The sequence below is a fragment of the Protopterus annectens genome, chromosome 7.part0 (genome assembly GCF_019279795.1).
Source record: "Protopterus annectens isolate FY-2018-M chromosome 7.part0, PAN1.0, whole genome shotgun sequence".
NCBI classification, from domain to species: Eukaryota; Metazoa; Chordata; order Ceratodontiformes; family Protopteridae; genus Protopterus; species Protopterus annectens.
Genome location: NC_056739.1, coordinates 1949571752 through 1949586276, shown reverse-complemented (window position 1 = coordinate 1949586276; position 14525 = coordinate 1949571752). Strand labels below are relative to the sequence as shown.

Below are 14525 nucleotides of genomic sequence, written 5' to 3'. Positions count from 1 at the left end.
AGGCTGGTCAAACAGGGCAATGCACTTGAGCTGCTACATGTTCAAATCACCATAGGCAACATCCAATACCACTTCCATCCACGCTATAGGTCCCCCTCTATGACCCAGGAAATGCATAGCATGTACTTAAACTTACTGAAACTCTCACCATCCAACCCAATACCATACTCATGGGCAACTTTAATTACCCCACTATTAGCTGGGAATCCTATATGACACCAAATGTTCAGGCACAGAGATTCCTGGATTTTGTAAACACAAACTCCCTAGACCAGATTGTCAGTACATCAGCCAGAACTGCAACCATACTGGATCAGGCCCTCACTAATATGGGGGGAGTGCTGCATACCACCTACTGTAATGTCTTCCCTGGTAAGGTCAGACCACAAAATGGTCTCTTTTGAAGTAAAAATAAAACTTGGACCCCCAGCTAACCTTGGAATATTTAGGAACTGAGGCTAACTTCCTGCTATTAATGTGATAACCTGGCAAAATTTCAAGCCCCATAAACCCCGAAACACTGCTGCCTACATGGAACTATTCAAAGAAACCCTATACAAGCATGTTAATAGCTGCACAGAGGCAGCTGTACCCACCAGGAAGAAGTACAGAACTACCCCCCCCCCCCAAAAAAGCCACCCTAGTGGAATCACAAAATCAACAGGCTGTATAACAGAAGAAAGAAAATCATGGCAAAAATTGGGCGGTGCAGCAACCAGCAGGAAAAAAGCACTCTCATCAAACTAAACTATAAGGTGAAATCCTGATATAAATACGCTTTATAATAAAAGAAAAAAAAAATATTGCAACCAAAATATATTTAACTCTCAAGATGCCAAAAATGGTCTTACTAAACTAAACAAGGAATTCTGGACCTTGGTCAAATCAGCCAAAACCAAATATGAAGTAAAAATAAACAACAAGGTGAAGGATAACCACAAAGTCTTCTTTAACTATGTTAGAAACCTTAGAAACAATGTCTATTACTGTGGAGAGCTAATAGTAAATGGCATCACAAACTCAGAACCAGAAGACACTGTCAATCTACTCCCAAACAAATTTATCTAAAACTTCATCTCTCAGAAAAGAAAAGTTTTCTGTATGGTTATTCAGTGGAACATCTGGGGCAAAGGAAGCCAGGAATACTTATATTAATTGCAAGAGGAACCCCAATAGTAATAGAAGAAAAAGAAAAGACAATAGTGGTAGATTTGTAGTACTAAGGGGCTACAGTCAGGGAAAAGGATTACACTTGCACGTATTTATGTTCCACCAAAAACTGCTAGAATGGAGCTAAAGAAAATTCTGGGAGAATTAATCAGCTTTCAGGAAGGAATATTACTTATTGGTGGGAACTAAATTTGATTTGCAACAATGAAGATATGTCTGGAGGAGGGCAGAAAGGGAACTATAATAAAGGAGGGTACATTTTTAAAGAAATTTATGAAAACATTTGGCATGGAAGATGTGAATTCAGTACTAGGAATTTGGAGTGAATTTACATATTATTCCCCAAGATACAAAAACTGGGATAGGCAAGATAGAATTTACATTTCACAGGAACATGTGCATTGGGTCTTGATACACACCCAATAACTATTTCAGATTATGTGCAAGTAATACCTAAAATAAAAACACAGGGTGATGAAATAAAAATGAGACACTGGCACTTTCCCATCTATCTGTTGAAAAGACAGGAATTTAAGGAATGGGTAGTGGATATTATTCAGGACCTATTACAGAAGATAGAAACTTCTGAAAATACAGGCAGGAGGGGGAATAAAATTAAAGTGGAATTTAAAAATAGGGTGAAATAAAAGAAAGGGAGGTATGTTTAAGAAGTAGCTAGGATTATTTTGAGGGACTTACAAATATTAAAGTATTGCAAAATAGGGGGAATCTCACAGAACAAGAAAAGGAGCTACTAGAGAATGCTAAACAGAAAATAAGGGATTACCTCGATATAATATCCATGAGTTTAGAAAGATCGCCACTGGGGATGCACAAGCCAGTGCATTTCTTTGTGCCGGTCCCAAGCCCGGATAAATGGGGAGGGTTGCGTCAGGAAGGGCATCCGGCATAAAATTTTGCCAAATCATACATACAGACAAAGGTACACATATACATACCGGATCGGTCGAGGCCCAGGTTAACAACGACCACCATCAGTACTGTTGGCCAACAGGGTGCTGGTGGAAATTGGGCTACTGTTGGCCAAATGAGGAGAAGAGGCGGAAGGCATGGCCGAAGGCAGGTAAAGGCTAGGACTGCGATAATGAGGGTCGGATCTTTGAATGTTGGCAGTATGACTGGTATAGGGAGAGAGCTAGCTGATATGATGGACCGAAGGAAGGTTGGTATATTGTGTGTGCAAGAGACCAGATGGATGGGGAGCAAGGCTAGGTGTATCGGAGGTGGCTTCAAATTGTTTTATCATGGTGTGGCTGGGAGGAGAAATGGCGTAGGCATTATCCTGAAGGAACAGTATGCTAAGAGTGTTTTGGAGGTGAAAAGAGTGTCGGATAGAGTGATGTTTATGAAGCTGGAAACCGATGGTGTAATGATGAATGTTGTTAGTGCATATGCTCCACAAGTTGAGTGTGCGATGGATGAGAAAGAAAAAATTTGGCGTGAGTTGGATGAAGTGGTGATGACTGTACCCAAGGGTGAGAGACTGGTGATTGGAGCAGACTTAAATGGGCATGTTGGTGAAGGGAACAGAGGGGATGAGGAAGTGATGGGTAGGTATGGTGTTAAGCAAAGGAATGCAAAAGGTCAGATGGTAGTGGATTTTGTGAAAAGGATGGACATGGCTGTGTTGAATACGTATTTTAACAAGAGGGAGGAGCATAGGGTGACATACAAGAGTGGAGGAAGATGCACACAGGTGGATTATATCTTATGTAGAAGTGCGAGTCTGAAGGAGATTGGAGACTGTAAAGTGGTGGCAGGGGAAAGTGTAGTTAGGCAGCATAGGATGGTGGTTTGTAGGATGACACTAGTGACCAAGAAGAGGAGGATGAGTGTGAGGGCAGCACCAAGGATCAAATGGTGGAAACTGAAAATGGTAATTGGGAGGTGATGTTCAGGGAAGAGTTAAGACAGGCACTGGGTGGCACTGAAGAGTTACCGAATAGCTGGGTAACTACAGCAGAGCTAGTAAGAGAGATGGCTAGAAAGGTGCTTGGTGTGATATCTGGAAAGAGGAAGGAGGACAAGGAGATCTGGTGGTGGAATGAAGGAGTATACAGAGAAAGAGGTTGGTGAAGAAGAAGTGGGATTGTCAGAGAGATGAAGAAAGTAGACAAGAGTATAAGGAGATGAGGTGCATGGCAAAGAGAGAGGTGGCAAAGGCTAAGTATAAGGCGTATGACAACTAGTTTAAAAGGTTGGACACTAAGGAGGGAGAAAAGGACTTGTACTGATTGGTTAGACAGAGGGACTGAGCTAGTAAAGATGTGCAGCAGGTAAGGGTGATAAAGGATAATGAGGGAAACATACTCACAAGTTGGTTAGACAGAGGGACTGAGCTAGTAAAGATGTGCAGCAGGTAAGGGTGATAAAGGATAATGAGGGAAACATACTCACAAGTGAGGAGAGTGTGTTGAGCAGATGGAAAGAGTACTTTGAGGGGCTGATGAATGAAGAGAATGAGAGGGAGAGAAGGATGGATGATGTGCGGATAGTGAATCATGAAGTGCAGTGGATTAGCAAAGAGGAAGTAAGGATAGCTATATAGAGGATGAAGAACGGAAAGGCTGTTGGTCCAGATGACATACCTGTGGAAGCATGGAGGTGTTTAGGTGAAATGGCAGTGGAGTTTTTAATTAGATTGTTTAATGAAATCTTGGAAAGTGAGAGGATGCCTGAGGAATGGAGGAAAAAGTGTTTTTGTACTGATTTTTAAGAATAAGGGTGATCTGCAGAGCTGTAGTAACTATAGAGGGATTAAATTGATCAGTCACAGCATGAAGTTATGGGAAAGAGTAGTGGAAGCTAGGTTAAGAAGGGAGGTGATGATTAGTGATCAGCAGCATGGTTTAATGCCAGGAAAGAGCACTACAGATGTGATGTTTGCTTTGAGAGTGTTGATGGAGAAGTACAGAGAAGGTCAGAAGGAGTTGCATTGTGTCTTTGTGGATTTAGAGAAAGCATATGACAGGGTGCCAAGAGAGGAGTTGTGGTATTGTATGAGGAAGTCGGGAGTGTCAGAGAAGTATGTAAGAGTGGTACAGGATATGTACAAGAGTAGTGTGACAGCGGTGAGGTCTGCGGTGGGAGTGATGGATGCATTTAAGGTGGAGGTGGGATTACATCAAGGTTCAGCTCTGAGCCCTTTCTTATTTGTAATGGTGATGGACAGGTTGACAGATGAGATCAGACAGGAGTCCCTGTGGACTATGATGTTTGCAGATGACATTGTGATCTGTAGTGAGAGTAGGGAACAGGTGGAGGAGAGCCTGAACAGGTGGAGATATTCTCTAGAGAGAAGAGGAATGAAGGTCAGCAGGACTAAGACAGAATATATATGTGTGAATGAGAGGGAGGATAGAGGAATGGTGAGGATGCAGGGAGTAGAGGTGGCAAAGGTGGATGAGTTTAAATACTTGGGATCAACAGTTCAAAGTAATGGTGAGTGTGGAATAGACGTGAAGAAGAGAGTACAAGCAAGACGGAGTGGGTGGAGAAGAGTGTCAGGAGTGATTTGTGACAGACGAGTACCAGTAAGAGTGAAAGGGAAGGTCTACAAGAGGGTAGTGAGACTAGCTATGTTATATGGGTTGGAGACAGTGGCATTGACAAAAAGGCAGGAGTCAGAGTTTGACGTGGCAGAGTTGAAGATGTTAAGATTTGCACTGGGTGTGACAAGGATGGACAGGATTAGGAATAAGTATATTAGAGGGTCAGCCCAGGTTGGAAGGTTTGGAGACGAAACCAGAGAGGCAAGATTACATTGGTTTGGACATGTGTTGAGGAGGGATGCAGAGTATATTGGGAAAAAGATGCTAAGGATGAAGCTGCCAGGTAACAGGAAAAGAGGAAGGCCTAAGATAAGGTTTATGGATGTGGTGAGAGAGGACATGTAGGTGGTTGGTGTGACAGAGCAAGATGCAGAGGACATGAAGAAATGGAAACAGTTGATCTGCTGTGGCGACCCCTGACGGGAGCAGCCGAAAGAAGAAGTAGTTTAGAAAGATTGCTGTTAAGCAACTGTTTTTCGATAAGTCTAGAGCACAAAATCTTTTAGCACAACGACTCAGGCAACAGAAAGTAAAAAGGGCTGTCGCCAAGCTAATGGGGCCTATAACTAGGAAAATAACGAGGGATCTTGTAGAAGTATTAGAAATATTTTGGAAATTCTACGTAAATCTGTATAAAGCAGAGAAATATGGAAAACAAGAAAAGGTACAAATGGAAATGTTAATGGCAGAATTAAATATGTGAAGGCTAGGGAGAGGAGGCTCAGTTACTAACAGGATAGGAGAAGATGAGATAAAATGGTGATGTATAACCAATCTTCAAGAAAGTCCTCAGAAATAGATAGTATTCCCATGGACGTTTGGAAGCTAGGAGGGAAAACACTGATAAAGATCCGGAAGGTATTGTTTAACAGTATTTTAAGAGGAGGAGAAGTACCAACATCCTGTAAGAAAGTGGTAGTAGCTGTAATACCTAAAGAGGGTAAATATCTGTCAGACCCAAATTCATACAGGCCTGTTTCAATATAATCATGACTATAAAGTGTTTATGTCTATAATGGCTAAAATAATGGCAAAAGTGATGCTAAAATTGATAGATATGGATCAATGTGGTTTTGTGGAGGGGAGGCAAACATTTGACAACATTAACAGAACACTAATGATCCAGAGGGAAGCAGAATGTAAGAAAATACCACTGTTGTTGGTGGGTCTTGATGCAAAGAAAGAACTTGACACAGAAAGGCGGGATTTTATGAGCAGAGCAATGGAAGCATTTGCATTCCCTGATAAATTATGAGGCTGATTAGGAGGATAGATGAAGGATTGGAGGTGAAAATTAAAGTCGGTGGGGTCCTCTCTGATAATCTCTGCTTGTACAGAGGCACCAGGCAGGGGTGTCCTCTCTCCTCTTTGTTATTTGCATTATATTCAGAACCATTGGCAAAGAAAATAAAGGACTCAGAAATTCAAGGATAAAATTGGTATGGTAGTTAAAAAAAAAAAAGCTGGCTCTATTTGCAGATGACATGATTTTATACCTGACAAAAACAGAAAGGGACATTACAGTGCTGTGGAACATACTGAGATAGTTTCAAACCTTTTCAGGACACAAAATTAATGAAGCTAAAACAAAAGCAATAGTGGTAAATCATGTACCAGCATACAAATTAGTTCTGCAATATCCATATCTATGGGGACATGATAAAATGAAGTATTTAGGAGTATGGATTAAAATGATACTGGTGTGGCAGCTACGGATTTCTGGGAAGAGACTAAAAAGATAATATAAAAACTGAGAAAATAGAAACTCTGTTATATGGATACTGAAAGTAAGATACAAGCAGTTAAAATGTTTTAGTACCTTTAGTCTTATAACAGATCAGGCATGTTTTTGTCATGCAGAGTAGTTATTTCATCTTTAAGTCTGGGAAATGGGATTTGACTGTAATTAGCAATTAATAAAGAGCTGATGGATTTTATCTAGGATGAGAGGATGGCAAGAGTCAAGTGGGATAAGCTGATTCTTCCAAAAGAACAAGGCGGATTGGGACTGCCCGATTTGAAGGGGTATTTCAGAGAAACACAGTTAAGACTCCTATACATAGCACAAGCAGTAAACTAATTCAAAGTGGAAAGAAAAGCTCAATTAACAGGGAGAGACTGGAATTTTATATGCAGACCTAGTGAACAATAATTATAAAGAATATTATATTCATAAAGTAGCAAAAGGTCTTCTAAGAACTAAGCCAACGTGTGAATGGAGAAAGAAGACTCTGCCAATAGGGATGACTGTCATCAGGGATACAGACAATAGGGACAGGAAGCAGGAATATATTGGAGGAAACTGGCAAAGGAACCAAGGTATTAGGAGTAAATAACTAGAGAGGGAAAGGTAGCAGAACTGAAAGACGCCAAAAACTTATTTAGACTGCAGGCTAGAGGCTGCCTTCCGTATCAAGGACTGATATCAGAGTATAGGCAAACAGAAAGAAATACGGGGGTTCTAAATGAAACACCAGCACTGGCAGAGTTTTTAGTAGAATCTAGAACAGAAGTTGCTGTTAAGAAAGAAATAATTAGTAGAGCATATAAAATATTGCATGATAACTATGAGAATCAATCAGAGAAGGTTAGGAAGGATTGGAAAGAGAAATTAAATAAGCAATTCACAAAGAAACAATGGGGGATATATGTATGTCTCCCAAATATGCAATAAAATCTAGAAGATATATGATCTTTGTCTGGAAGTGTTTACATAGGTATTTTTATACCCCAAGCAGACCTCAAAGAATTTTTCCTCAGGTAGATAACAAATGTTGGCAGTGTGATGGGGAAGAAAAAGGTAACTGAGAACATATTTTCTGGGAATGCAATGAGTTGGCAGACTTTAAAGATTCCCTGCAGACTGCTCTATCAGAGATGCTGGGTGAGCAAATTGGAGTAACTAAGGGAAATTATTATTTTTGAGCTATGATACAGAATCGGAATTGCTTAGACATAGTAAGGCCTTGCTGAGCCTAATTATGATAGCTGCCAAAAAGCAATTACTAGAAAATAGAAATAAAAGTCTAAACCAACTTCCCTAGAAGTAACGAAGATAGTAACAGATAAAACAACTGGAACTGGGATCTTTAGAAAGGTGTAGAAGCAAATTATATAGGAAAAATGGGAAATGTGGGATCAATACATGCAGAGGAAGAACCAGGTTTAAAAGAAGGCAGAATTTGAATGAGATATGTAATGGTTGATTAACAATGACTGGATATGTTAAAAGTGATGCATATTGTTTGCAGCTACTGCTGTTTGGAATGTATAACATTTGCAACTGAGATTATGTTGTTATGGTTTATTTTCATTTATATAAATGTAACATGGCCTATGTCATACATGATAATTTAATAAAGATGTTTCTTGTTTAAAAAACAAAAAACATTATACCACCGATATTCTCAGATCAGATACCCAAATGTACATCCCCCTCAAATCCGCCAAGAACAAGTCTTCAAGCCACTATCTAAGGCCAAGAACAGACAACATACATGTAAGCATGTGAATGTTGAACATTCTTTTGTTATGAAATCACATTTTTTAACTAGTTGTACTATTAAACTGTAGCTTTAAAATTCCCACTAAGCACACAAGTCTTTCCAAGCACCTCAGAATTCTGTGTAAAATGTAAAGTGCAAGTAAAGTACTGCTGCATCACTGTAGAAGAGAACATTAAATAGACATAACTATAATGCTAGACAAACTCTCTCTATTAAACTTGTCTACCTCCACTGTCTCCTGGTTCTCCAGTTATCTCAGTAATCATTTCCAATCTGTCAAATGGTGCTCTGCTATCTCCCCTGAACTCCCTATACAGATGAGAGATTCCCAAGGGTCAGTTCTTGGACGTCTACTATTTAATATTTTTTACCAATCAGTTACTTTCATCTAACCCATTTTCTTCACTAGTCCAGTATGCAGATGGCTCCACAGTTATAACCATTGCTGATACCCTCCCTGAACTCCATATTAAAACACAAGATGCCTTTTTGTCTATTGAAAACTGACTTAACCTAAACCTTCTAATCTTAAATCCAAAGAAAACCGAACTCTTACTCTTCATGCCAAAAACTATGTCCCACCTGAAATCATCTTTCACCATCTCTTCCCACAATAACACACATTTTAGTAGAAAGTCACACCAAACTAAAGGGAGTGATCATTGATGACCAACTAAAATTTGACCTGCATGTTCTAAGTAATATTAAAAAAAACATCAATAATTTATTTATAGAAATCATTTATAGAAATAAAACCTTTTTCTCTAGTTCAGCTAAAACAGCTCTATCACATGCCTACCTATTACCAACCCTTCTCTATGGCTCTCAAATTCTCACCAACTTACAGGCTACACTTATTTCTAAACCTGAGCCCACTTAAAACAAGGTAGCTAAATCACCTGAACTACCATACTCTACTCATCACTGCTTAGCACTGAGAAAACTGAAATGGCCTGAATTCCACCATAACCTTCTACTCTCTCAGCTTCTAATTATTCACTCTATACTAAACCAGCATTCTTTCTGCCCCAGCATCACATCTACCATTTCCCCATACACCCCTGCTAGATCACTCCAGAGCTCTGAACAACATCTCCTCACTATTTATAAACTCAAGATCAACATAGGTAAAAACCTTTATTCTTGTTACAATGCTGAGAACTTATTCTTGTTACACTGCTGAGAACTGAAATAAACTACCACTTGACATACGACTCATTAGACCCAAATCTAAATTCTGTAAGGCAGTAAAAACATACTTAAAGAAAAATAAACTATGTCTGTGCTATCTCCGTCCTGACTGATCCATCTCTCAGATGTATCCTATTCTCTTTCTTGCTACTACTTGTGTAACTCTACCTTTTTACTGAAACCGTTCTATCCACCTTTTTTAATCACTCTGCTTCTAATCTACACATTTAAACTTCTTTTCTTTCCATATTTGACCATACCTTCCTCTTTTCACAGCCAGCCTACTTTATTTGTGTTATACAACTTGAAATTGTTAACAGACTATTCTGTATTATTCCTTGTACTCTCCTCTTTACTTTATCATGCTGAATTGCTGACTGCATTTTGCAATCTACGTTTACTTGTTATTCTTTGTGTCTAAGGGATGTATTTTTATATTATTTTAAGCCAATTTACATTGTAAGTATTTACTGTGAAACTTTTCTCCCTGGGTCTCCACTGAAAAAGGGCTCTGTCCCAGTTGGACTAACCTGGTCAACAAATGTCAAATAAATAAGAAGAAATAATCTGCAAGGAATTTTGAAATAATAAGGTAATTGCTAATGTGTTAAATTAATTAACAGTTTGTCAACTACATATTTACAATTCTTTATAGGTTAAAACTAAGCCTAAATGGCAGGCATTTTGGTAATGTTCTAATTACTTTACAATTCTTTACAGATTACATTTAAACCTAATCAGTGCCTACTCTTGTAATGGTGTAACTATGTCTTGTCTACATGTTATAATTACTATAGGACACTGGAAGAAACTCATACAGACTTCTGTGTTTAGTCTGAGTTTCACAGCTACCTTTCAGAAATACCATTAGTAAGCAAAAAGCTTTCTTTAAAAAAAAAAAACACGCTCACATGAAAAGTGCATGCAAACATTCTTTTGCTAAAACTGAGTTTAATAAGAAACATTTGCACTTCATTTTTAAGTCTGGGAAATGGGATTTGACTGTAGTTAGATACAGCTTTGGGGTCATAGATGCATCAGCCTTAAATCATCTGTATTTTTAAGGGGGTGTTTTTTCTTTACCATTTGTTTTTCAACCCATATTTTTAGTTTGAATCCATCCCAAATAACCATCCATAATCCATGCATGTAAGAGTATTTAATGCACCACGGGGGGGGGGGGGGGGGGGGCAGCCCTTTCTGATATCCCCAAGACATGATGCAGGCATGTAACTGTTGGACCATGGATTCGTAGAGGGACCCATGCCCATTATCAAGCTGATGACATTTCTGAAACTTAAGATGCTAAGCTGCCACACTCAAGGTAGCTCTCTGGTGGCCATCTTACCATTATCACAACTGCCAACATGTACTCTCTGAGAACTGCCTCCACACAAAAAGATTTGTCTGACGTCTTTAATGCAGTTATACCCTATTGATTACCCTTTCCTTGTACATCACTGGCCCCAAGCCTCTTTGAAGTGCATACCACTGGCCCTAAAGGTTGGCATTTGATTGGTTTGATCTAACCCTATCTACCTACCTCTATGGAAACACCCAAATGTCCTATTCTTCCCTCACACAAATGGTTGTCTTTGCAATCCTAGGTGCCTCTCTGGCAGCATGCCAGCTACTGCTTAGCCAACTCAATCTATATGTTTTGAATTCCCCTACATCCACAGAGTATCACATCCCAGAGATTAAACTGATCAGAAGACTAAGGGAACCTGAAGCATTACTGCCCACCAAAGCCTCGTACATGACTTCCTGTCACCTCTCTGTTCCCATGCTGTGGCCCTTAAGGGAGGAATACTTACCGGCTAGACCCATTAGCTTCAAACCTATCCCCAAAGCAACCAGCAATCTCCTTGGTTCCCCCAACCTAGAACCAAACCATCAACTGCAAGTATGCATCCTACAGGCAACCAAGGCTTAGTGAATGCACAGGTGGTGTTCTACTTGGCTAACAATGTTCTCAAATATATTTAAACTCAAAACTGTTCCCAAAAGTTATATCAATCTTGTTCTAAGTAGATACACATAAAACTCTTAGGAATACTAGCCCTATGCCCTGTTTAGTCACATATGGTACAGTAAAATTTACAATAGGCCTGTTCCTTCTCTCCATCTGGACAGTGACCAGTAATTAGCAATGGACAGAATACTAACTTCATCAAACCTATGTCAATCAGCCATGGAACTCTAAACCCTGTTAATGCTGGAGTCTTCTTGTTTCTACTGCCTATCCTTTTTGAATGGTAGCTTGCAGAAACTCTGTTTTTTTTTTTCATGGACCAAAACAAAGGTCTCCATGGCTCAGTGGACCCATTTGCCTGAACACATTGCAACCAGCATGGACCAAAACAAAGGTCTCCATGGCTCAGTGGACCCATGAGCCTGAACACATTGCTACCAGCCAGAACAGCTCCATCCCTCTTTCCCACTCAGGGTGGATGTGCTCACCAGCAGCCACTGCAGCACTTTCCGGCAGGGTTTACTTTTCCTGTTCATGTTTTGCTCCCCTATGGGGCACTAATTACTGCTACACATGAACCAGTAATATGTGTGTGTGTGTTTTATATATATATATATATATATATATATATATATATATATATATATATATATATATATACATATATACACACACACACACACACACACACACACACACACACACACACACACACACACACACACACACACACACGTAAGTAGATTGATCGATAGATAGATTGATAGATAGAGTGATAGATAGACAGATAGATAGATAGATAGATAGATAGATAGATAGATAGATAGATAGATAGATTTTAACATGGACTGGCAAACAAATCACTCCAGGTATTTATGACCTGAAGTGTTTGTAGTACTGAGGCATGAAAGGGTATTAATTCATCTGTTTATTTTCCTTCCTCAATGAGTTTAGATATTTCCACATAGAAGACAGGCCAGCTCCCTTCTGACTAGGTAACAGACCCTTTTTCTCGTTCCAGTATGATTCCAGTAGTCGTCCTTCTGCCTTCTGATTTGCAGCCCAGCTCTAATTCCCAAACAATCATATTCTCACTTCATTCCATGCGATCAAAATGCACTTTAAGATATTCCCCACACCCCTGGACAAGCTCAATAAACATGCACTGTGACTTCCTCTGATACATTCACCCCCATACCAAAATACCTTATGACTGAATGGCAATCTCATAGCAAGTAAAAGCTGTTTTTGTGTGTGTGTTTGTGTGCGTATATGAGCATTTTTTTTTTTTTTTTTTTTTTAAGTAAAGGATCAAAAATGAATGTTTCGGTAAAATGGAAATCACCGCTTTACTTCAAAGTTTTTGAGAAGCTCATTAACCGGCAGAATACTGAAATAAGCCACACAGGTGGCATAGAGGGATAATGCCCTAACTATGACCCAGGTGAACCTGGGTTCAATTAGCATTGTGGGCGACTGCTGGAGCGGCAAGGAGGGATGGTCATGCCCATCCTGGGGGTGGGTGGTACATGGCAATCTCTAGTGCAGGCTTGGGATGTCACCAGAGAAGACTTGGTCAAATGGGTAATGGTGGGCCAGGCAGAGCTGCTGCGGAGGTGGGGCAATATGGTTCATGCCCACACTGCACATCGATCTTTGACCATACCACAAACCACAAAAGGGAAGTGGGGAGAAACAGGGTAGCCCAAATTAAGACCTCCCCCCAGACGGAAGCTCAGACGTCCTGAGCCCTGATACTTTCAGTCTGTGATCAGTCCCAGCAATTAAAGGAGTAACTCTAAGGGGGCATGAAGTAGTTGGAAGACCCAGTGCAGATGGGGCATAAGGGCTGGATCAGTAACAATGATATGAAGGAAAGGAGAAAAAGGCAAAATATGCTGAAGTTAATCAAGTTAAGGTCATCCCTAGTTCAACATTCCTGCAAAATTTTAGTTGTTTAAATGTATGTGGAATACCAAAAGTGATTAAAGCACATTATTGCTAAGATGTGATGAAGTTCTGATTAAAGAATGAAAGCATTTATCATTTATAAATCTGAATTCTCAACAATGGAGAGTAAATTATTACAATTTCAGCCACATCCATTCTTGTGTCCTCTAGTATCACTGGAGGAAAAAATAACGTATCAGTTTAAGAAGCAATACCACAATTCAATCTTTCAGGCAAAACTACACTGACAAGAATCAAATGAACAAAACAATTTACAAACTCTAAAAGTGCAATAATAATAATTATAATAATAATTTTAAAAAAATTCTAAAAAACTTTATTGCAGTTATAAAGAAATTATATGGAGTGAGATGTCTAAATAATCTCCTTTAGTTTTGTTTTCAGGGACCATCTAACATCAGTCTCATAGAAGTCAATTCAAATGTCACAGTACAATTTGTCCCATGCACAATTCTATTTGCAATCACTGTTCCTTCAGCAGTACAACAAATATTAAACAACACAGTGATGAAGAAACAAAGATGAAAAGATAGCAACTCGTAGTAGGCATAAAAATGCAAAATTCTGAATGGGGGGGGGCTACTGACTGACTGAACTTCTTTCATTTTCCACAAAGAAAGTGTCTGCTCCTAGAAGCAGGTTATCAAAACACACCTATGTTACCTGCATACAATTACAGATGAACACACACACATTTTTAAAACTAATACTTGCCTTCTTTAAGACTCCATCAGATTCTGTTCTTCGAAGATCCTGAACCTCTTCCATACCATCTTTATCATCATCTGAAAAAAAGATATGCAGGATATGGTTACAGAAAACAATACATGCATGGTGATCTTCACTATAATCAAACCAATTCTGTAACCAAAATCAGTCTCCTGCAAACATATTACAACTTACTCAAGGCTGGAAACATCTAAGGAATTGCATTATATTTCTTCTTTTTCTTTTGGCTGCTCCCTTTAGGGGTCGCCACAGCAGATTATCTGTTTTCATTTCTTCCTTTCCTCTGCATCTTGCTGTCACAACCACCTGCATGTCCTCTCTCACCACATCCATAAGCCTTATCTGAGGCCTTCCTCTTTTCCTCTTACCTGGCAGCTCCATCCTTAGCATCTTTCTGCCAATATACCCAGC

General features: G+C 39.4%; 1 protein-coding gene across 1 annotated transcript in view; it reads right to left on the bottom strand.

Annotated features, from left to right (window-relative positions):
- The window catches only part of AKAP13 (A-kinase anchoring protein 13), a 2349678-nt gene that overhangs the window by 64432 nt on the left and 2270721 nt on the right, over positions 1-14525 (bottom strand). The window contains exon 28 of the mRNA XM_044078370.1: positions 14100-14170. Within this exon, the coding sequence (XP_043934305.1) occupies positions 14100-14170 (71 nt within the window). The remainder of the gene's footprint in view (positions 1-14099; positions 14171-14525) is intronic.